Source organism: Equus caballus, chromosome 13 (assembly GCF_041296265.1).
Source record: "Equus caballus isolate H_3958 breed thoroughbred chromosome 13, TB-T2T, whole genome shotgun sequence".
Taxonomy (NCBI): Eukaryota; Metazoa; Chordata; class Mammalia; order Perissodactyla; family Equidae; genus Equus; species Equus caballus.
Genome location: NC_091696.1, coordinates 51,616,801 through 51,641,485, shown reverse-complemented (window position 1 = coordinate 51,641,485; position 24,685 = coordinate 51,616,801). Strand labels below are relative to the sequence as shown.

The 24,685-nt window shown below is 47.0% G+C and overlaps 1 protein-coding gene across 6 annotated transcripts in view; it reads left to right on the top strand.

Annotated features, from left to right (window-relative positions):
* PDPK1 (3-phosphoinositide dependent protein kinase 1) overlaps positions 1-24,685 on the top strand; it is an 83,949-nt gene that overhangs the window by 5,490 nt on the left and 53,774 nt on the right. For 2 of the 6 annotated variants that reach the window (XM_070231150.1, XM_070231149.1), the window contains exons 2-3: positions 13,185-13,289; positions 13,523-13,681. The exons of 3 other annotated variants lie outside the window; for them this stretch is intronic. In XM_070231150.1, coding sequence (XP_070087251.1) covers positions 13,577-13,681 — 105 coding nt within the window. In that variant the 5' untranslated portion in view covers positions 13,185-13,289; positions 13,523-13,576. Of the gene's footprint in view, positions 1-13,184; positions 13,290-13,427; positions 13,682-24,685 lie in introns of all 6 variants that reach the window. One more of the 6 variants, XM_023616526.2, reaches the window with a different exon arrangement.

Sequence of the window (24,685 nt, the reverse complement as noted above, 5' to 3'; positions counted from 1 at the left end):
TGAACTTTCATACAGTGATGTTGCCACGCAAGGTGTGTACTTTGACAATGTCCGTGGGAAGAGGAAAAGAGCACATTTCCTTTTAGTTTTGGTGGTTCCACGTGATGGACAGTTGATGTCTGGGAGTTTTCTTTGCATAAAGCACCTTTTTAGTGAAAAAACGCTGGAATCCAGTGAGAAAAAGTGAATTACAGAATAAAGGATAGACCTCTCCGTGAGGAACTGAGAGGAACTAGGTTTTGTGACTTCATCAGCTAGATTCTCCCACGTGTAAATATGTGAGAATATGCCATATTTCCCATCAGTAATGGCAGAGATGCCCCCAATGTGGGAATTTTCACCTGAGGACAGATAGATTTGCGTGGTTCAAGTGAGTTTGCATCTGGATTGTTTAAGGTAGCACTGTATGAGAAGCCCCATCCCAATTATTAACTTTCCTGTTTCTTTAAGTGTGTACAGCCAACAGGGGGAGCAGTACGAGTTGTGAAATCTGAAAAGGGCCTAGCCCAGTTTGATACTAAGAGGGGCCAGGGGCTGTGAATACCATTTATTGAGCTCTTACCTTAAGGCAGGCACTTTGCTAGGTAGCTCACACGGTGTTGCTTGACTTCTGGTGATAGTATTGCCAGATAGGTGTCGTTCCCATTTGGAAACAGGTGCAGAGGGGTTAAGTACTTGCCTGGTAAATAGAGTGCAGTTTGGACGCATGTCTGAGTGATGGCAGAGGCCCCGGTGCCACCCAGCCCCACTCAGAGGAGTGCCCTGGAGGGGAGTCTGCTGGGCAGCTCAGTGCAGTACTGGACCTAAGGAAGTCCTTGGTGCCACTGCCCAGGACCCCTTCCTGAGGGTTGCACCTGAATGTCCTGACTGTGCCGTGCTGGATGTAGGAGGGACATCTTCACATGGAAGGACGGCACACTTATTTTTTTCTTTGGGCAGATGGCTGAACTCTGTGACCCCTGAAGCCTGTTTGAGCCTCATGCTGTCAGAAAGCAGCTGTTTGGAAAGAGGCTCTGGTTCATCCTTATTTGAGGGTTGATATTCTGAATGGATGAGGCTTGAAATCCTCCCTTTCGAAAAAAGAACTGTACAATGCTTTTGTTAAAGGTAAAATTGGCGACTAGACAGAGTGGCTCCCTGCACACTCTAGGACGGCTCTGTCTTTTGCAAGGATGGCTGCGTCTGTGTGGGAAGGTGATGGAGAAAGCAGAGAACATGGAAAGAAGTGGGTTCTGATTTTCACACTCCCTTTTGGGTAACTCCTCTTTGTGTGGCCTCGTGCAACGTGTGGTGTATGTATGTCCCGGTGACGCCCCTACAGGAGTTACTGAGCTGAGTCCAGAGCTGACAAGATGAGGTCCCCGTACTAATAAGGAGTGGAAGTGTAGGTTGGTTGTAGTCCTCTGACATGCGTTTCATAAGAAGGATCACAGCAGCAGCCTACAGAGATGTGGGACCTGAAAAGAGGCCAAGGGCAGCTCTTCAAAGCAGGTCTCAGCCTCTTCAAAGCTGCCTTTAGCATGGTTCTGGGAAGGGGGAAAAGGTGGCTCCTAGGTGTGTCCCCCTTTTCAATCTGTGCTCTCATCCCCTGAGCCACCTGTTACAGGGTTTGGGTGCACGTAGGGCAAACGTGTGATAAACTGGGAACTGTTGCAGAAATGGGAGGGGGTGAGCAAGGTCAGTCCCTTCTGAGCTGATGGTGTGTGGAGAGCCCTCACAGGACTACACTTTGCCCCTTCCTAAGGAGTATCTTGTGGAAATGGACTTTGATGGAATTCCACGTGATACTTCATTTCCGCGAGTAGAGCAAGGAGCTGCTGCCGAGGAGCACTTCATGCAGAAATGACTCCCTCAGCAGGTGGGAGGACTCGACCGATGTGTGCATGCCCTGTGCCTGCCCTTGTGATGACAGCTGGCCAGAGGGGTGCGGAGCGCAGTTGTTTTGAAGGCAGGTTCAAAGGGCAGATCACCAGGGAGGAAATGCTGGTGTGGAAACTGTAAGTTTTGGACATGTATCGTTCAGGTCTTTTCGGTCGTGCATTCTTCTGTAACTGGATCACATTCTTTACTTCTTCAGTGTGATACCAGACTTTTAAAAAAATTATTTGAATATTGAGAACCAGTTGTGTATCCAGTCTCTAGCTGAATCAATAGGCAGAGTGCATTTTCTCAAGAGTGATGGGGAATGTGTTCTGATGATACTGTCTTAGAGGAGAAAGGTCTGTTGCGTTGCTGATGTTTCTTGGGGGTCTTTCACTGCTTGACGCTGGTTGCTTTTATGTAGTTATACAATGTCTGTTTCCATTCTCTTAGTCTGGAAGTTTTCCTGATTTAAGCTGAAATTTTTACTCCAAGAAATTCTAAGTCATTTTGAATGTGTTAACAGGGGTAGTTCATTATAAAGGATTTTCATTTGTGGGCTTCAAATCCCTTATCAGACCAACTGATTCGGGTTTCTGTTTAAATAGTTGGATTACACATAGGCCCACAGAAGCTGGAACTGACAGCACTGCAAACTGTGTGTGTGAAAAAGATGGACAGATCAGACATTAGCAGCCCATAACTGGGTGCACGGCCCACAGAAAACAAACAGGTGGTTTTCATCTGGAGCGTTGCCAAAGGACCTGATGAAGGTGGGCACACGGTTCCTGATGGCCCAGTGACCTCCTCCCTCCCACAGACAGGATCGCCTGCCCTCTATACCAGCCACTGTGCTTTAAATCAGCTTGCAGCCTGCAGGGAATCGAAATATTTAAAGGTGTGGTTTGAAGGTATGTCTGGATGCCGAGGAAGTTCATTCTGGTGGTCCGTGTCTTCTGTGTTTGTGGAGCTAGTTGCAGGTCTGCCCAGGTTGGAGAGGGCTGATGAGAGGCTGCGTGCAGGCGGCTGTGCGTGTGCAATATTTCAATCAGAATTCATCTGGGTAAAAGCTGTTTACAGTGAATTCGTTGTTAAAGTCTCATTCGTCAACCTGTTTTTCTCTTTGGGAATTAATTTTACCGCAGCAGGAGTTGTATCTCAAAGTGACAGCCGTATATTGGGTGCTGTCAGAGGAGGCTGATAAGATTTGTGGGCAGGCTTGACGCCTCACTGAACTTCTCATGAAGTGCTGTGGGAAAGGGGCTTGGAGTTAACTTTCCATTCTCCCTCCCTGTTTCTGGGAGATTGCAGTAGACTTTGGAACTCTGCCCCACCTGTGCGGAGAAGGTTGTATCTCGCAGACCTTGCTCTTGAACCCAATCTGAAGTGCACTGCATGTGCTTGGTTGTAGCATGGCCATGGATGCTCTCCTGCAATGAAGGATGCAGTTACATCTGGAGGGGCATGGCCACACTGCACTTTCATCGCGCTCTCTTGCCTGGCGGGGCTGAAAACGTTGACACACTTTCTTCCTAGTTCCCCCTTTCCTGGTGAAGGAGGAAGTGAGGACTTGCTGGGGTGTCCCCAGGTTCCAGTGCTCCTGTGACTTCTCTCTACCTCTCCTGGCCTGTCACTTTGCTCCTCTGCAGTGAGAGCCCCTCCTCAGATGCCCCTGCTCTGTGGCCTCTCTTTCCAGCCTGCACAGCCCAGGACAGTATCCAGGATGCTCTCAGCTGCCAGGTTCTCCTCTTTAGGCCCTTCCTCTTTGCCTGAAGAAATTCCCCTCAGTGGACCCCCCCGTGACTGTGAAGCCTTTTCTGACCGGTCAGCTCCTTCACCCCCTCCTTTGGTCTGCACTTGGTTTTGTTATATATTCAGCGTTCTGTTTCTCTAAAACAGGTTCTGCACCTTGTTATGGCATCTTTCTAAACCTTGAGTTTCTAGATGGTTTCTGTTATTCTTTTTCACACTTTCTCCTCATGGTTCTCGTACCTGGGTTTTCTGTGGCGTTATTTGTCACACACTGTCTTACCATTTTTTGCTATTTATTAACAAAAACATGTCTGAATCCTGCATTCAGAGCTGTATATGTTTGAGGGTTGGAGGGTCTCCTCATAAACTGTTCATTGTCTATTTAATGCCCAAAACTAAACTCCAACCTAGGAAGATGGTTAAAAACGTGGACTTGTGTTCCACTTCTTCGTTGTCTAAGGAAATATAATTTAAAAGGGGGTAGCTCTTTTTTCTGTGTGTGTATTATAACATCTACTTGACCCTTGAAAGGTTATATTTCAACGCTATTGGTTCCTTTTTATACTATAGCCCTCCCTGGGAAGTTTTGGCCATCAAATATTGGGTTAAATCTGAATAAGCAAAATGTTAGTGTCAAGCATGCAGTATTCTGAGCTGAGGCGCTCCGTGTTGGCACTGCCACCGGGGTGGGCGAGGCCTACTGCGGACCACTGTCCTCACATGGCTAGACTCTGAGTACCTAAACTGTAGAAGAGCCAGTGTCAGGACTGTAAACCCTGCATGAGAGGCAGCTGCTCCCAAGGCAGTTGTTTTCCTATTAGGAGGACTGCTTTCGGGAAGATCCCTAACCGAGGATGAGGATCACCCTAGCAGTCCCTCTGACCAGAAGCCAAGCTGCTTTTCCCTCCTGATGGAGGGACTGTTGGGGAAATGGCCATCCTGCTCTGTGGTCCCTTTGGCACACCTGTCTTTGCTGTTTTGGACAAGATCAGAGATGGCTTTTCCCAGGCCTTAACTTTGCTCTCATTTATAGGAGTGTCCTGCCCTAAGAGGGGCATGTGCTCCATGGGTGGGTGCAGCCACATACATCACCACAGCTGTGCCCCCAGGTGCTAGAGGTGCCACCCTCCCAGGATAGTTGTATGGCTGGTGGTCCTGGGGGACCCCAGCACTCAGTGTTGAGCAGCCCACCTTGTCTCAGAGTTTCCTGCTATGCTCCTATGCACAGGTGTGCAGGGAGTGAGTGAGAGAGCCACCAACCTAGGAGGAGTGCGGGAGCACATGGGAACATTAGACCCAGCGTGTGCCACCCTGGCTGTCAAGCAGTACCTCATGGACTTCTTCTTTGGGAAATGATGGGAACAGCCCAGTCTTTGGGACAATTGCCTGAACCCTGGCTCTCCTCAGCCATTGTTCTTAGGAAGGTCTGATCTGGAGAGCCACAGCAGCTGACCATGGGGAAGCAGGTAAGTGAGCAAGCTAACTCACTTAGCAAGCCAAGAGGCTTGATGACTGCCCATTTCCGGGGTCTTGTCATTATTAACCGGCTTCCTTCCTTGAGGGTAAGCACTTAGCCATTTTGCATTTTTCTCTCCAAGTGGCCTGTGACTTAGGCTGGACAGGAGGATGAGAGAATAAACTGTTCCCTCAGTGCACAATCTCAGAAGCTCAGCATTTACTGCCCTCTGTTTCCATTGTTAACTCAGTTTTTCTTCCTGCAGTTTGGCATTTTTCTTTCATGAGTTTTTTTCTTTGGTCAAAATTATAGTCTTCTACTGATTGTATGTACATAACTGGTTATTATCTGATATATAGTTTAAAAAAAGTACATCTAAATATAGATTTTATTTGTGAATGCATTTTATTCTCATTCCTAAAAAAACCCCAAAACTCATAATCTAAATGCTTTTTTTTTTAATCTTAGAAAACTGTCCTGCCCAGAAGCTACTGGCACTGAGCTTTGTGTCTTTTGGGTGCAAGTGAGTGTGGCTGTGTTGGTGGTAGGTGAGGAGAAGAGGCGTCAGCAGAACAGGGCTCCATGCTTATGGCCTGAAGGAGTCCTTGGGTGAAAAAGACCGCCTGTACACCTTAGTGGGTGGAGGACAGCCTGCATATGCTCCCACCTCTCTGTGAGCCTTGCCACTCACAGCCCTGCTCCAGGGGCTGAAGGGAAACAGTCAACGGGCAAGCCCATTACAAATGGTGCTGGAAGGGGAGGGCAGTCCCCTGCCAGGAATGGGCGGCCAGCCTTTGTGGGGCTGCTCCAGAGAGGAGTGCAGAAGAACCTCCACTCGGGGTGCAGGGAGCAGGGGCTTTCCTGGCAGGGGTCGCCCAGAGGGCAGGGGAGCAGGGAAGTGGCCAAGTGTGGAGGAAGTTCAAGGAGGGAGCTCTGTTTTGCGTGCTGGGAAGACCAGGCAGGCTGTGCTTGCCTAGTACTTTTCCCAGGGAGACCTGCTCTGCTTCCAGGCGCTGAGGCCTTTCCGACAACACAAGCTGGAGAAGGTGGTATTAGGAAGTTCATACTAAACTTTTTCTATGTTAGATTTTTCCTTTCCTTTCAAGTATACTATTTTCCTTCAGTAGCCCCACATTTTTCAAATGAGTGTTGAACATTGAGTCGTTTTTATTTTCAGATCCTTTAAGTTTACTCAAAGTTATCAAAATAGCCTCTAACCAAACTTACTTTTAAGATAAACTTGATTTTGGAATAATTTTAGATGTATAAAAAAGTTGTAAAGACAATACAGAGTTCCCGTAATGCCCATCACCCCACTTCCCCTAATGTTGTCATCTCCACAACCATGCCACATTTGTCAAAACTAAGAAATTAGCACTGGTAGCATACTGTTATTAACTAAATTGCAAACCTCTTTGAGATTTCATCAGTTTTCGCCCAGTGTCCTCTTTCTTTTCCAGGATCCCATCCAGGTATCACATTGCATTTAGTTGTCGTGTCTCCTTGGTCCCCTCTGGTCTCAGACAGTTTCTTAGTCCTTCCTTGTTTTTCATGAACTTGATGCTTATGAAGACTACTGGTCAGGTGTTTCATAGACTGTCCCTCAGTTTGGGTTTGTCTGATTATTTTGGTGATGAGACTGGGGTTATGGGCTCCGGAAGAATCCCATGGGGCTGGGGTGCCCCTAGTGCATCCTCTCAGGGTGCCTGATGTCCACTTGACTTATCACTGGTGAGGAGAAACCAAGATGAGTTCTCAGTGACTGGAATTAGGCTTGTGGCCCTGCTCTGCTTTCTGATACTTGCTGTTTGTGTGTCGTAGGATGACCACAATATTTTTATTTTGGAAGGGACCTTCATGCTTACCCGGTTGGATCCTTCTGGTTTCCAGATGAAGACACTTGGTACCTGGAGGGCTTCAGACCTATGTACGGGTCAGAGCTGGGATGGGATCCAGGTGCGCCTGCCGACTCCAGCCAATTTCTACAGGCGTGGACACTCCCGGGACACTCTGCAGGGAAAGCTATGTCCCCAGGTGCAGAGTGAGCCTTGACTCCCTGATAGAACTGGTTTCTAATCCGGGGCAGGCCTGTGTCCCTCTGGAGTATTTGGAGGCTGCTGTTGGTGATTTGATCGGCATTTGCTGCCATCTCCTCAGGCCTTGTGTTGTCAGTCTCTCACCTGCTTTCTTTGCAGGTGAAGGATAGATGTGCATCACGTGGCTTTTGTGAAGGTAGGTGGTCAGCTTTGATACCTTCTCCTCTGGCTTTTTTCTTTCTGGTGAAGCTACAGTATTGTTTATTGTCTAAAGATCTTTGCCTTGAGGCACAGACTAACCTGGGGCTGTTACTTAGAGGCTTTTAGATTGAACCAAGAGCAGAGTTTAGAGTTTCTTCTGGCCCAGAACTCAGAAGATAGGCATTTCAGAAAAGTAATGAGTTTGGTTTGTTTTTCCACCCATCTACAGATCATTCCCCGCCCCGCCCCTTCCTTTCCAGGGGACCACATCAAAAGCAAGATAGTTATGAAAGTAGGCATTGGTAGAAGGAAAGACCAGGGTGTGGGTATAAGGGGAAGGCACCTTGGAGAAGGTGATGGTGAGGGCTCCTGGCAGCAGGGGAATGGGCCTCAGGACGGTCCGGAAGCATGTGTCAGTCTGCTAGCCGAGCTCTAAATTGGGGAGTGATGGAGGTGTGGATGAATGTCACACTAAGCAAAATAGATCTTTCTGTGCACGCTGATGATGTTGTGAAGTTCTGCTGTGGGAGTTAGCTGTTAACGTTGGGACAAAGTCTCACTGTGTCTCAGTTGGCTATTATTGTTCCCAATAAGAAGCTCTTTATTCAAAATTTGCAGATAAGGAGCCCAGGAAGAGAGAGCATCTGTTTATGGTGCCTTTTCAGGTGTCAGGATAGGCTTTCTTGGTTAGAAATAAGTTGAGTCTCTCTTCTGCTGTTGCAAAGTACCTACATTTACACTGCTGGAGGGGTGTTCCTGCCACATGACATTTATTCATATGGCCTTTGGCATTTGGGGGCTGGTTTTTGTTTTCATTTTTTTCCTATTTCAAGAAGAGAGAAGCTTCTGAGGATTAAAAAACAAAGTTTGACCACAGTAATTTGGCGTTTTCCTTACAGGATGATCTGTTAGGGTTACTAGAACAATTATGCAGAACACTGTGGCTCTATATGTTCATGTGTGGGAAACACTGATGGAGGGTCAAGAAAATCCAGGACATTTTAAGGAACTGTGGGAAGTTCTCACAGGTCCATTTTCTGCTCTCAAGGATCTTGTACCTTGCTTGGGGAGATGTTCACTTGGTGCTACACGCCTCGTGGGCTGGCAAGGACTAAGTGCAGCATAGTTCACACTGAGGTTGCAGGACATCAGAGGAGGAGAGGGCAGAGCTAGTGGGTCAGTGTTAGCAAAGGGAAAGCTGCGATGGGGCTGCTGCGGCTTCAGAAGGGTGGGAAGTGCTGAGGGTCGCCAGCCCAGCAGAGGGGACTAGACAGGGCGAGGAGGTGCTGGAGGCAAGGGATTGGTAGGACTAGAATCCCAGGGAAAAGACCTCATTTCACTGGAAGTGACCGTGTGTTCTAGATTTTATTTTAGCTTTTGACCTTCTAGTCTTGGAGGCTGAAGGAGGTTTCCTGTAAGGAGCTGGGGTCATAAGCTGGAGAGTGGGAAAGAAGAGGCCCCAGGATTTGGCTCCTCTGAGTGGGAGGGGAAATGGCTCAGCACCTCCTGGCCTCACCACATCACTTACTTAGGAGATAACCTTCTTGTGATCAAGTTAGGTGTCACTCAGATTCCCAAACTAGATTATGGGGGAAGATGTTTGCTGAATGATTTTAATTTCCAAGTAAAGATTTTTATTTAGGTGGTATATAATTAATATGACTTTAGATTAGAAACTGTTTTTCTTAGTTGTCAAGTTTAATATGTTAAATTATCAATTTTAGCAAAATGGAAGGCAAGAGCCTGTTGATATTGTTTTCTGACTAATGATAGATTTTATTGAGTAAAGCTTTTAATGCATATTCATTCTAGATTTTATCCAAGCTTATTTGGCTGTGAAATGGAATCTTAAGTATATGGATTGGATTAATTATCTTTGAAGTGCTGCTGTGTTTCTGATACAGTTCCAGGATGATGGGCTGAAAAGCAGAAATAGGATTTCTACTCTGGGCCTGCACTGGTAGTTAATGATTTCTGCCTCACACATAGGATCTGTATCTAAACCTTACTAGTTCATTCATCTTTTCATTAGCAAATACTCATTATACATTGTGAGTCCTTTCTTTTTTTTTTTAAAGATTGTATTTTTCCTTTTTATCCCCAAAGCCCCCTGCTGCATAGTTGTATATTTTTAGTTGTGGGTCCTTCTAGTTGTGGCATGTGGGGCACCGCCTCAGCATGGCTTGATGAGCAGTGCCATGTCCGCACCCAGGATCCGAACTGGCAAAACCCTGGTGAAACCCTGGGCCTCCGATGCAGAGCACTCAAACTTAACCACTCGGCCATGGGCCTGGCCCCTTGTGAGTCCTTTCTGAATTAATGAACTGATGAACCTGGAAGGAAGTTCAAAATGTCCTTAGGTTCTGCATGGTATTACCAGGGTCATCAAGGACTTAGTCCTGCCCCTCCCCACCCTGCTCCCTGCCCCTGCCCCATTGAAAGATCCCTCAGAGGCCCTGCTGGGAGCTCCCTGCTGTTCTGCTGACCTTGTCCGAGTCACACTTTGTCCTTTGCAGCTCTCAAGGTTAATGGTTACAGGGAACCAACCCCAAGATCTGTCTTTCCTTTACCCAGAAGTCATGTTTCCTTTCTGTCTTTTTTTAACCAAATTGGGACCCTGTTGTATACCTGACACAGTTTTGTCTCCTGCTGTTTTCACTTAACATTTTGCATGAGCATTTCTTTAAATATCCCACTTGCAGTGGCTGCCTAGTGCTTCTCTCTGTGGGCGAATCGGGAGTAGCCGTTGTCCTCTTGGTGGACATTTTTACATAGGCCGTAATTTCTTAATTAATGTTTTTGTAATATAAATCTTGGTCTGAATTTCTGACTGTTTTCCGCTAGCTTCTTTGTAGAGGAATGTGCCAGATCAGAAGGGTGTGACCTAAGGTGTAATGTGGTAGTGATTACTAAAGGCTTCCCAGGAAGGCTTTGCCAGGTTAGGGCCCACTTCCTCGTTCCTTGGCTAACAAGGAGTATCAGCAGCAGACCCACCCTCTCCTGACTGAAAGGATTGAGAACACCAGTTTGAATGTGGCTTCAGTGCTGGGCATGAGGCTGTGCACAGGGACCTGCTCTGTGCCTTAGTGTCCCCCTCTGTAAAAAAAAGGATGCCAGTGGTCCTCACTCCCAAGTTGTTTCGAGGATCAACTGTGATTGTACTTGTGAAATGCTCAGAAGAGTCCGTGGCAAACAGTAAACACTTAATAAATGTTTATTTTTAGAAGTAGAGAAAAACGGCATTTCATTAATTTCATTTTAAGCAACAATATTTAAACTTGTATCTCTAAAGGGTGTATATGGAGAATTTAAAGAATGAACATAAAGCACACTCGTGTGTGCCCACCACCCTGCTGGAAACAGAGGGTGTTGCTAGGTCTTAGAAGCCTGCTGAGTGGCCCTCCCAATGGTTATCTTCTCCCCTCCTGTCCAGAGGTAAGCTGCATCCTGATGTTCATGTTAATAAAGTTAATGGTGTGTAAAGTATACCTTTAGATAGTTCCAAAGTGCAGGAAGTAAGCAGAGCTTCAGTGTCTATGCAAAGAAATCTTGTATTTCAGCGTTTCATAGTATGTTTGTGGTGACATATGTACAAAATTAATGTTGAAGGTGCACGTTAGTAAAATTCAGAGACATAGTGTTTACTGAGTCCTGTGATCAGTTAAGCCTGAGGACTAGACTTTAGGCCGCTGGCGGCTCCAACCTTGTGTTCCTCTGCCTGTTTCTCTTGCTTCCGACTGAGTGAGCGGTTCCAAGGGGCTGGAGGAGAGAGTGGGAGGACAGATTAAGTGGCCACCCTCGGGGATCACCCACCAAATGCTTCTCTCTCCCTTCTTGCCCTTTCTCCACCCAGTTCCAACGAACATTAGAGATAGTCTTCCTCTCGTCTTCGTTTAAATCCAGCCAGCCAGCCACCTGGAGCTTCAGTTCATAAGTGTGGTTCCACGCTTACGAGGAACCACACTTGGTGTGGTTAGGACAAGCTGCATTTTGCTGTGTGTCTGGCTGCACAAGAGCATTGGTGACTGCTTGTCTCTGGTGGGCCAGCTCCCCATCTGCCCACAGCCCAAGGCCAATGCGGGCAGAGCATGTGGCATGGTTGGCCTTATGAGCACACACAGACAGGTGCCAGGGCCCAAGAACCCCCTCCCGCCACCTTAGGCAGTAGCCATGCCTGGTCTGCCTTATGAGTGCCAAAGCAGCCCTCAAGGGGTGGGTCTATATTATCAACTTCATTTTATAGAAGAGTAAATTATGGCTCAGAGTGTGGCTGCCCATCGTTACCCATGGTTTCAGCTAAGTCACAAACCGAGAACTTGGGTCCCTGATTTTGCTACTCCACCATGGTAGTTCTTCATGGTGGAAGTTGGGATGTAGGGGAGGCAGCAGTGGTTGCTGTCCCTACCTCTGCCTGTTTTTCTGTGCTGAGGCTAGCTTTGTGGAATTTCTTGGGGTGAGAGGGGCTTCTTACCAGAATGTTCCTTGCCAGTGAGCACAGCTGACCTGAGAGCAGTGTCCCTTTGGGGATGAACTGGTCGGATTTGGTAGCAGCCTTCCACCTCCGTTTATGCAGGGACCCAGAGGGAGGTGTTCCCACTGTGTGGTGTGTTGGCTGTACCTGTCTCTGTGCATTTCACAGCTCTAGAGCGTGCTCCACCTAGATAGCGTAAGCACCATCTTTTTTTTTGCTTTTTCTCCCCAAACCGCCCCCCCCCCCCGTACATAGTTGTATATTTTAGTTGTGGGTCCTTCTAGTTGGGGCATGTGGGACGCTGCCTTAACGTGGCCTGATGAGCGATGCCATGTCTGCACCCAGAATTGGAACTGGCGAAACCCCAGGCCGCTGAAGCGGAGTGCGCGACCTTAACCACTTGGCCACGGGGCCGGCCCCAAACACCATCTTTAAAAAGGCAGCTTAGCTTTTTGAGTTTGGGATCCTTTCTCTTGCTGGCTGGAGCCCTAAGCTGTGTGATGACATGTTGACCATAGAAGGCCCTGATTTTGATTTTGATTCCTCGCCTGGTGTGTTAGGGAGCTCAGCCTTCCTATATTGTTTTGTCTGCCTCAGAGTTAGAATTGGGCCACTTAATACAGTATATATTTAATCCAGTTTTACTCATAGATAAACAAACAGCATTTAGAAAGGGGACGGGCTTCATTTTGGTCTTGAAGGGCTTACTTTGTGATCTGATGATCCTTGGTTGGGAAAACTTTGTGTATGTGTCTTCTGTGTTTTTTATTGTGAAAGTGCTTATATAGTGAGTGCGCTCCCTTTGAGTCTGCTTGAGCGCTTTGTGTTAACTCATTAAATCCACACAGCAATCCCGGGAGCTCTGGATCTCCTTATCCCTGACTATGGGGTGAAGAGTCTGAGCCACAGAGAGGTGAGGCAGTTTGCTCAAGGTCAGGTGGCTAGTGAGGAGCAGAGCTGGGGTCCCAATTAGGCAGAGTGTGAGTCCTAACAGTTTCTCAGTAGCTCCTCTCTCCTTGTACCTGTAATTTGTCTGTCTGTCTGCGCCATTGACTAGTTCACGTGTAAAAGGCTTAGACAGTTCAGAAACTAATGATTAAGCTGGTGGATCTGTTTATTCTTGTGATATCGTGGAATTAGATTCTTCCTCAGCAGGTTACATTAAAAAATTAAAAAAGAAACACTTAAGAGCCAAGATGTATGTAAAGAATCTAGTTGCAATTGCTCAAATATGGGGTGTGTAGGTCCCCAGCTTTGAATCCTTATCCCTGGTGTAGAGTGACAGACTCCCCCTGTCAACAAGATGAAAGACTCCCATCGCACTAACTCTGAGTCTAACTTCAAACTCCCCAAGCTCATCCTTCATTTGAAATTCTTACCTAATTTGCATTTTATCCTTCCTAAACAGATAAAGACATAGAGACAGATAAATAAAGATCCAGAGGGATCCGAGGGACATCAGTCAACCCTCTTCCCCCAAATTCAACTCCTCCTCCGCTGGGCACTGACTCAGGTACTATCTTCCGTCTTCCTTCTGGTCCCCAGGGCTCAGCATGGATGGGGCTCCTGGTTGGTGCTCAGTGAGTAGCAGTTAGCTGAATGAATAAGTCACTTTTTGTTGTAAAGTGTTTTAAACTACATTTCAAAACAGAGGAGGAAAAACCATGAGTCTCCGTCCTAACACAAACCCTCCAAACCATTTTGGAGAAGAAAGCTCCTCTTCAGCTGGCTACATTCCCTGTGTAGACGCAAGAGCCCTGGGAAGCCACCCGAGGTCCCCGGCTGTGGCTTCTCCCCCAGATGCTCACAGTGGCCTCCAGAAACCTAGTGAGTCATCTCACCGCTCCACGTCCTCATCTGCCCAGTGCAGTACTGTCCTGCCACCAGCTGGTTAAGGACTATGAGGTATGCTTTAAAAATATATGGCTCTGTATTTTAAAAATAAGCTTCCATCTACCTGGCAATTAGTCAGTCTCCTAAGGTTAGTGAAGCTGTCGTCTGCAGCTTTGGAAGAGGTGCGGTGTCCGGTGTGTGAGACTTGATGGAAGGTGGAAAAGAAGTCTGTGGGTCATTTGTTTTCCTTTGCCCCAAATTCATTTGCAATTTTCATCTGTTTGTCAATCAAATATTTGTTACATTTAGCAGTTTTGAATATTGGATACTGACTATTTTGGTATTTTTCATATCTTGATACTGATATTTTCCTAAACTCTCTTAGTGGCTGAGTAATGTACTACTTAATTAAATTGAGCCTTGATATGTTTTTGGTGGATACGAAAATATAATTTGATCTCAAGTTAATTTTCCCTTGAGAGTTTCTACTTCTAAGGGGAGACTGCTGAACTCAATACTCAAAAAATCAAAGTTGAAACTCTTTTCTTTTTTTTTTTAAAGATTTTATTTTTCCTTTTTCTCCGCAAAGCACCCTGGTACATAGTTGTATGTTTTTTTTTAGTTGTGGGTCCTTCTAGTTGTGGCATGTGGGACGCCACCTCAACATGGCCTGATGAGCGGTACCATGTCTGCACCCAGGATCCGAACCAGCGGAACCCTGGGCTGCCGAAGCAGAGCGTGCGAACTTAACCACTCAGCCACGGGGCCGGCCCCTCTTAAGTTCTTATATACAAATTGTATGGAACAAATTCAAGTCTACAGAGAATGGCCAGTTTACAAATGGGCTATAGTTTTACAAGTTCATTGGGAAGTCTCTTGTTTAAAATTCAGGCTTGTCTTCCTGTCAGAGATGCTCCTGTGAAGGCACGGTTGTGGTCCTCTCCGAAACCCGTGTGCCTGCTCTGAAAAAGTGAGGTGAACACAGCAGGTGGTTCTCCTACTTACTGATTCACCACAACACACTCATAGTATAGAACCAGATTTATGTTGAGTGGAGTTGCGGGGACGTGGTGAGACTCACTTTTCCAGAGACCCCAAAGGTGCTGGATGTCGATGGTGCCAGTTTTCCTGGCCAAGTTCAACTGAGAACAGCTGTCCCTCCTTGTTCTCAATAGAGATGTGCACATCTTCCACGTTTCTCAGCAACGATGCGGTTACAGAAGTTTATCCTGACAGTCACACAGGAGGTAGGAGAGAGAAGCACAGAAGGGCTCCTGTCCTGAGGGAGGAGGGAGTTGATAGGGTACAGTACTGAGAAGTGGGGGAGGGAGGGAGGGGCTGGGGCATGGCCTCTGGGAGGCTCCTGGCCAGAAAGGAGCAGCATTGACACACGTAGGCCTTGGCTGTGGGGAGCCACTGGTGTGCAACTTGTCAGTGTGAGGCAGGCCGCAGCTCCCAGCCTTCCCTTGGGCTTGGATTTGGGGTGTGTGCACGTGTGTAGGAAGGGCCAGTGATCATAGCTCTCACAGTGATGCGGAGCCTGTGGGACTGGGCAGAGGGCCATGTTCTTGAGAACTTCTCTTGTGACAAGCTCCATTTGATTGGGCAGGGATGGTGGGTGGGCACACCTAAGGTTCTGTTGCTTTAAATTTCTCCAGAGATTTAAATTTCAGAAGCTATTGAGTAACCAAAAGTATTTACTTACCGTAATTTTGGGTCACCAAGTGGGTGGCAAGCTGATTGGGCTGTGCCGGGAGGGAATGACTCACTTGCAGGTCCTCAGTCGCCTGGGCTCTCTGGGCTGTGCTGCCTCCTCAGGGCCCAGGGCTGGCCGGCTGGAAGAGGTGCCTGGGAGCCTGACAAGACCCCACCCCACCCCAGGGCTGCTGGTCAGCAAGTGTCCTCCAGATTGTGGCAGATGGTCTCAGAGTGCTCTTTATGCAGCTTAATTACTGCCTCAAAATGTTTAAAAAATTAGCCCTTTAGAATAACAGCTATAGTACAGATAAACATTTGGACTTTTCACACTGGAAGAGGGCTCTTTTCTAAGACTTTTCATTTCACAACTGTTGCTTAAAAAATGCTTTAGAAGGGGACCAGCCCGGTGGCGCAGCGGTTAAGTTTTCACGTCCCACTTTGGTGGCCCGGGGTTCACTGGTTCGGATCCCGAGTGCGGACCTATGCACCGCTTGGCAAGCCATGCTGTAGCAGGCATCCCACATATAAAGCAGAGGAAGATGGGCACAAATGTTAGCTCAGGGCCAGTCTTCCTCAGCAAAAAGAGGAGGCTTGGCGGCAGATGTTAGCTCAGGGCTAATATTTCTCCAAAAAAAAAAAAAAAAAGCTTTACAAGGTAATATTGCAACCATCATTTTCTTTAAGTATAGAAATAAAATTATTCATTAAAACATACCCATGCCAGCTAGTTATGACTGCAGGAAGAGAAAGCACGAACACTGAGTTGACCCTCTAAGTGTCTCTCCGTCAGGGAGGGGCCCTGAGATCTGGTCTTGTGCTGAGGTGTTGGACTGGCATGCTGTGGCCGCGGCAGGAAGGAGATTGCAGAATTCCATGAAGGAGGAGGGAAGCTGCCCGTGACAAGTCCTTGTGCCGTAGTGCCCATAACGCTGGAGCAGAGGAGAGACTACTGGGACATTTCAGAACAACAGTGGTCGGGTGACCAGCATCTCGGAGACCAGGACTGATGTGGGGCAGTACAGCTGTGGTTAGGCTGGCATCAGACTCCAGTTCAGGAGGCGCCTGGGCCCTTGTGGGCAGCCCCGTTCATAGGTTCCCACCCTTGTGTTTTGAGGTGCCCAGAGGGTGCCAGAAGTGACCCCAGGAAGGGTATTTCAGGGGCACTTGGTTCCCTGCCTGGCACCCAGGGGTTCTTTCTGGAGGTGGCCTGTACCATGGGCCACGCTGGAGGGTGGTGAGTCTAGAGTTACTCGTGCTTCGGAGCCTTTGCACTGGCCAGTCCTCTGCTGGGAAGGCTCTGTGCAGATGTCTTTAGGCCTTTCCCTCCCTCCTCTGGTCTTTGCTCAGATGTCCCTTTCCCAGTAAGGGCGTCTCTGTTTTGATTTGCACCACCCCGGTCCACACACTCCTGTCTTGCTGTCCCACTGTGTTTCTCTCATGGTGATTACCACTATCTGACACACTGTAGATTTTACCTGGTTTTTTGCGGGGAGGGGGTCTGTCTGCCCTACTAGAATATGGGCTTCTTGGGGGCACAGGCTTGATTTTGTTCTTTGTTGTATCTCCAGTGCCCAGAACAGTGCATGGCAGAGAGTTAAGTGCTCAGCAAACATTTGCTGATGGAGTGGATAGAGCACTGTGGTCTTGAGGGAACCATATTTGCCTTAAATCATTAAAGCTGCTGGGAGGTGCTGGTGGAGGGCCTGCTCTTTCACATAAAGCATGTGATAGAAAAGCAGGGGTGTGTGTGTGTGTGAGTGATATCATCTGTTATTGCCATTTCAAAAATCCAGTTCTTTCTACACTTCACTTGGATGTTGATTTCAGAATGACTGTTTTTTCTTTCTAACTCATGAGTCATGAAGGCTGCTGTGTTTTGAATCAGAAACGTTAGGGGAAAGTGGAACTTTAAAATGTGTGATGCGTGATTAGCCATTGTTACATTTCACTTTCTGTACCTGAATATTTCCCTCCCTGCCATCGCAGTGCCATCTAAGCCGCCGTCACCCTCCCCTGGACAGTGCTGCAACCCTCCAACCCCTCTGCCTGAGGCTGCTCTGCTTGAGAGCACTCTTTCTGAGCCCCACAGCAGCCAGGGGTCTGCTCTGCACCCTCATTCGTAGGGGTGACAGAGCAGATGGCACTCGGCCATCTCTACCATGGCCACTCTCACAGCTTTAACCAGCTAGTTCTGTAAATGACATTGGACCTGTCGCCCTATTAGGATGTAGCTTCCCAGGGATAGGAAGCGCAGCTGCCTATGGCCGTGTCTCTGGACCATGCTAGCACATTGGCCATGTTTGTTGAGTAATTGGGTTAATAATGTGGCTACTTTACTTCGTTTAAGAAACTGTGTTGAGCAAAATGAGTGTATATATTTTTATGAAATAACAGAAAAACCATGGCTTTGGAGAGTAAGGGATACTTAACAGAAGTTACTGCATGGCCCGGGTTGTCTGCTTTGGGTGAGTTAAAGGTCTCGGAGCTCCCCCTGACCCTCCCAGAACTCTGGACACGGAGGTGCAGGATGTGCTATAAGGTGGGGCAAACACACTGTGCCTACTGGGCAGGGCTGGACCAGAGGGCTAGGTGAAGGGGCCGGAGAGGTTCCTGGTGGTGAAGCGTGGAGTCCTGGCAATTTGAGGTGGAGGGGGACGGTGGTTGTGCACTGTAGGTGCTGCTGACTGGTGTGTGTGTAGACACTTGGCATCCTGTCCCTGCTCCCTCTCAGCCTGGCCTCAGGACCACCTCACCACCCTCCTGCATCTCCGGACCACGCACCCTGTTTCTCTCCTGAATGTGGCCAAGCCTTCTACTTTAATGCTCACCAAACCAAAGCAGGCACGGCTCATTCAGGCTCCAGAGCATTCTGTACCTGTCCAGAGCCTGTTGACGGTTTCAGCCAGTTGCCAACAACAAAGTAAGGTGACTGACTCGTTTATGTTAATTTATACTAAGGTGGTGTGTCTCTCTTAAAGGAGAGGCTCATTGATGCCTTTGAACCTCTGATTGGAATTGTGCTTTCTGACTCAGTGAACTTGGCAGGCATCTTGTAAAGGTCAGAGTTAGCATTAGCATTAATGTTTACAGGTGGGAAAAACCTGGGCTCAAACCTTTATCTTGTGACAGGCTCTGCAAAGTATACACAAGACACTGTTTCTCTACCACAGATTTCAATCCCAGACCGCCCACAGGGTACAATGCTAGGAATCCACGCATGGGGTTGTCTTAAGTCTTAATGCCCTTTACCTGAAGTCTGGGTGGGGGAGCTCCTTCTGAGAGAGGTGATTCCCCTGAGGGAACAGCCGTTCCAGGACAGGCCATGAGGCTGCAGGTCACTGTGCTCCTCACATGCCAGTTTTCTGGCTAGATGTGTTCTTATTCTGCAGTGACTTGTTTTACCCTGGAAGAAATAGAGTGTTATTCACGGCAGTCAAAGCAGGCTCCTAGCTGTGTTTTTCATTCCTGCTCTGAGTTGAGAGTTTGCGTCGTTAGTAGAAAAAAAAATTCTCAAATCAGAGAAATTGTTGGGTATAATCTTACAGCAAGTGAAATGTCAAAGGCTGGCATTTGGAAACAGCATTGTCAAGCAGAGTTCCAGCCAAAACCTGTGTGTTAGCCAGCTGAGTCGGGAGTCCAGAAGAAACTGAAAAAGAAAGTGAGGGCCTATACCCCGGCAGTTTGCTTGGTTCACCAGCCTGCGGCTGCTGTTGAACTGGTTGACTGCCTGTCTGTGAGCAGGGGCCTGCGCGGAGACATTCTGGTTCATGCATCTTTGCTGAGTTGGTGTTCTTACCCTCTTGGGAGTTGCATGTGGGTCTTGCTGCTGAGGGAGTTGGGTGTCACTTCACTCCCATTGAAGGTGTGCCCATTCCCTCCTCTCAGCCTCCTCCAGCTCCTGCAGCCACTCGCCCCGCTTCCCTGCACTTCCATTCGGCTCTTGGGGGGCCGTGAGTACATTCAGTGGTGTGCTTTCTTCTCTTCCAGTCTAATATTTCTCGATGTAAAGTCACTCCCCTGGTTGGCAGTCTTACTGTGAAGCCTCATCAGTGCTGACATTTTATACTGTTTAGATCATGGAAGTAAGTTTCTTCTTGTTTCCCAAACACGGCATTAGGATTTTTTAACATGCGTTTTTCAAACTGGGCACACCTACCTCTCTGCGGATCCCAGCTTCCTGTGCTTGTACTTCTTTCTCTCTACTGCTCTAAGGGGTGGCTGCAGGGCTGCGCTGCACACAGGGCCTGTCCTAGTGCTGAGTGCTGTGAGGGCAGTCCCTGAACACTTGTTGGGGTCCTCCCTGGGGATGGGAGGGTAGAATCTACCAAGTTGGAGGACGATCCTCAACCCGGAACTGTTGATGCTCAGGCCTGATTTGTCTCTGTTTTGGGGGTTGTCTTGTTCATTGTGAGATGTTTACAGCATCCCTGCCCCTACTCACTAGATGCTAGTAACACTTTCTCCCTTCCCCAGTTATGGAAACCAAAAATGTCTCCACACATTGCCGAGGGTCCCTGGGGGGCAGAAAGGCCCCATTGAGAACCACTTGGATAAGAATATGTGTCGGGGCCCACCCGAAGCTTCTTAAGACTGGGAGCTCAGGGTGATGGGCGACCTCCTAATGGCCTGTGCTTTAGAGTGGGCCTGGCAGCTCCCAGGACAAGCCCCACATTGGGGCAGCCATGGAACTGAGCCTGTTGCCTGTTCTCACGCTCACTGCTCATGGACGGGATACATGCGCTCACTTGGGGAAGGAGCTTTGGTAGTACATCTGGGCCGACCAGGGGTTTTTAGGGCTGGGCTGCTGCAGCATCAGACTTGGAGTCCTCTGCATCCAAACGTGTTGACACGGAGTGGCACATGTGACTTACATTCTTCAGGGAAAATGCAGTGCTATCTTGGTGCCTGTTTTCTGCCTGAATCGTGTCTCAGTCACTCTCTGCCATCCCCAGCAAACAACACCAGTAACAGCAAAACACACACACTTCCTGTCCTTCAGATTCTCAGTTCTTGTGGCACACCCGTCTCCCCTCACACCTGCTCAGGTGACCTGGGCATTTTCTGTAGCGCTTACCATCGTCATGTGTGGATGGATGTCTGAGCGGAAGTGAGCAGGTTTTATCCAGCATGATGCTCCACTTCCTCCCTCGTCATTGCCAGGCCAGGTGCTCCTCGGCGTCACGGGGTCTGTTGGGTCAGGTCCACCTGTGTCAAGACAACCTTTTGGTTCCCAGTGTGCGTCATGGTTTGGCTGGCACCCACTGTGGAGCCTGGGAATGGGCAGAGGATTGTGCTGAGGGTTGCCCATCTAGTTGGTGCCTATGCTCAGTATTGGGCTAGCCGAGGTCAGATTGCAAACCCACTTTTTCTAAGGGGCAGTGCTTGCATTTGAGGATCTGCTCTCAAGACCTTTTCTGTAACCATAGAAACCACTTTGCTAGAAAGAAAAGAAAGGTCTAAGAAACACACATGCTTGTAAACCAGTCTCATCAGATTTACCTTCTGCTTGCCCTTCTTGGGGTTGGCCTGCCACGTGGAGCAGAGGCTTATACATCACTGCGGGGACTGCCCAGGCTCCTGCCTGTTCTTGCCATCTGCTGCCTCCCTTCTCCACCTCCATGCTCATCCTGTTTGGGTCACAGGATGTTCCGTCTAGATTTGTTTTTGACTCTGTTATGCATTTTGCGTATCTCAAGGTGAGTGTCTCTGTTAGCTTAGCTCTTGTGGTGGCTGAGCTGTCACCTGCTGCACACCATTGGTTTCTGTGTGCCCACCTTCCCTATTGAAATGGAGAAAGAAATTTTTGTCTGTCCTTTAAGAACAAACATACATAACACAAGAAACAGAGCTTCGTATTTTTTAGTTATTCAACTTAATTATAAAATTGTCAATTATATTCAACCTGTTTTTATGTTACAATATTGATATACTTTTTATCACCTGTGTGTATTGTTACAGACTCATGATTTTCTCAGTTTTAGCTTATTTGGGTTAGCTGTACTTGTTGATATCTTTTTAGTATTTGTAGGGTTACAACTTGGCCAGTGACAGCCCCTACAGGTCGGCTTCCCTGCCCTTTTGTGCTACCACAGACACCTGTGAAGGCCTCCTCCTTTTCAGACATAGCAAGGGGTTCGTGGACCATATTGTCTTTTTTCTGTTCCAAGACATGGAATCAAGTGCTCCCCTGGGTTCTTTTAATGGAGAGTCCAATTAGAAACAAATCTGAGTGCTCTGAGTTCATTTCGTGTTGTTCTACAACAGTCTGGTGGTGGGTAGGCTAATGATGTCACTGCTAGAACACTTCAGGGTCAGAGCTGGAGAAGAGACTTTTTTTTATGGCTGTGGGTACAACTTTTATGTATTTCCAATTTAACTTTGACACTGTCTATTCCTTTCTTAATGCCCACCTAAATTTTTAACTGTGTTTCTACCCACTTCTTTTTAGTATTTCTTTGTGTCTCATTGACAGTGGTTCTGTCATTGCTTTGTTGACAAGTTACCAAATTGCTTTCCAAAAACATTTTTAAAGATTTTTTTTTCCCTTTTTCTCCCCAAAGCCCCCTAGTACATAGTTGTATATTTTAGTTGTGGGTCCTTCTAGTTGTGGCATGTGGAACGCCGCCCCATCGGGGCTCGATGAGCAGCGCCATGTCCGCGCCCAGGACTCGAACCAACGAAACACTGGGCCGTCTGCAGCGGAGTGCGCAAACTTAACCACTTGGCCACGGGGCCAGCCCCCTAAAAACATTTTAAAAGCAACGTGGTGCTAGCCACAGTTGTATGAGTATACTTGCTTTATCATAGCCTTGCCAGCATTGGATGTCTCTGTGTATTGAAAACATATTTAATCATTCTTTCTATTAATTTATCCCCAGCCTCTCCCCATAATTAAAAATGTACAGTGCTATCTCTGGTTGCTTTAACTTGTCTTTGAATATTATGCACATTTTCGTCTCTTGGTTGCTTGAGTTTTTTTGGTGCTTACCCTTTGTTTCTTCATTAAAAGTCGATTTATAGATTTGAATGAGTTCTTATATAGAAACTAAGGCAGTCATGTGTGATGTAACTTTTTTTAATAACAGCTTATTGGGATATAATATACCCTACAATTTACCCATTTAAAGCGTATAATAGTTCAGTGGTGTTTAGTATATTCACAAGGTTGTACAAACGTCACCATCATCCAGTTCCAGAACATCCTCATCTTTCCACAAAAAAACCCCAGATCCATTAGCAGTCACTCACCATTCTCTCCCTCCCCCAGCCCCTGATAACCACTAATCTACTTTCTGTCTCTATAGATTTGCTTATTCTGGACATTTCACATAAATGGAATCATAAAATCTGTGGCCTTTTGCGTCTGGCCTCTTTCACTTAGCATGTTTTCCATGTTCATCTGTGTCATAGCATGTGCCAGTGTCTTCTTTTTATGGCTGAATAGTATTTCATTTTATGGCTAGACTATGTTTTGTTATCCGTTTATCCACTGATGGACATTTGGGTTGTTTTCCCCTTTTGGCTATTATGAATAATGCTGCTCTGAACATTCTTGTACAAGTTTTTTTTTTTTATTTTTTTATTTTTTTAAATTTTTTTTAAAGATTTTATTTTTTCCTTTTTCTCCTCAAAGCCCCCCGGTACATAGCTGTACATTCTTCGTTGTTTGTCCATCTAGTTGTGGCATGTGGGACGCTGCCTCAGCATGGCTTGATGAGCAGTGTCATGTCCACGCCCAAGATTCGAACCAACGAAACACTGGGCCGCCTGCAGCAGAGTGCGCGAACTTAACCGCTCGGCCACGGGGCCAGCCCCTCTTGTACAAGTTTTGTGTGGACATAGTGTTTTGTTTCTTCTGGGTATACACCTAGGAGTGGAATTGCTGGGTTATATGGTACTCATTTCCTTTTGAGGAACTGTCGGACTGTTTGCCAGAGAGACTGCACCATTTTACATTCCCAGCAGCAGTGTATGAGGGTTCCAGTTTCTCTGCATCCCCATCAACTCTTGTTATTATCTGTCTTTTTGAATTTAGACATCCTAGTGGATATGAAGTGGGATCTCATTGTGGGTTTGATTTGCTTTTCTGTAACGACTAATGATATTGAGCATCTTTTAATGTGCTTATTGGCCATTTGCATATTTTTTTGGAGAAATATTTATTCAGCTCGGTTACCTGTTTTTTTTTTTTTTGTTTTTTTTTTTTTTTTTTAAAGATTTTATTTTTTCCTTTTTCTCCCCAAAGCCCCCCGGTACATAGTTGTATATTCTTTGCTGTGGGTCCCTCTAGTTGTGGCATGTGGGACGCTGCCTCAGCGTGGTTTGATGAGCAGTGTCATGTCCGCGCCCAGGATTCGAACCAACGAAACACTGGGCCGCCTGCAGCGGAGCGCGCGAACTTAACCGCTCGGCCACGGGGCCAGCCCCTCGGTTACCTGTTTTTTAATTGTGTGTGGGTTTTTCTTTTTTTTTGAGTTGGAAGAGTTCTTTAGTCTGGATACAAAGTCCCTTATCAGATAGGATTTACAGATACTTTCCCCCACTCTGGTGGTTGTCTTTTCATTTTCTTGCTGGTGCTTTTGAAGCACAAAAGTTTTTAGTTTTGATTAAGTCCCTTTGATCTGTTTTTTGTTGCTTGGGCTTTTGGTTTCGTATCTAAGAAACCATTGCCAAGGTGATGAAGATTTACTCCTATATTTTCTTCTAAGAATTGCATAGTTTTCTTACATGTAAATCTTTGATCCATTTAAGTTAAATTTTGTGTATTGTGTAGGAAAGGCATCCAACTTCATCCTTTTGCATGTGGGTATCTAGTCCCAGCACCATTTGTTGAAAAGACTGTTCTTCCCATTGAAGAGTCTTGGCACACTTGTCAAAAATCAATTGGCCATAGATGTATGGGTTTATTTCTGGACTCTTTCATTCATTTATGTGTCTCTCCTTATGCCAGTGGCACACTGTCTTGATTACTGTAGCTTTATAGTATAAGTTTTGAAATCTAGAAGTGTGAGTCCTCCAACTTTGTTCTTTTTTGAGATTGGTTTGGCTGTTCTGGATCTCTTGAATTTCAGGATCAGCTTGTCAGTTTCTTTGAAGAAGCCCCCTGGGATTTTAATAGGGATCACATTTTATAATTTCTAAAATTTGTTAAATTTTTGAATTTATTTAAATAAAAAAAAGCATGTAGGGGCTGGCCCCGTGGCCAAGTGGTTAAGTTCGTGCGCTCCGCTGCAGGCGGCCCAGTGTTTCGTTGGTTCGAATCCTGGGCGCGGACATGGCACTGCTCATCAGGCCACGCTGAGGCAGCATCCCACATGCCACAACTAGAAGGACCCACAACGAAGAATATACAACTATGTACTGGGGGGCTTTGGGGAG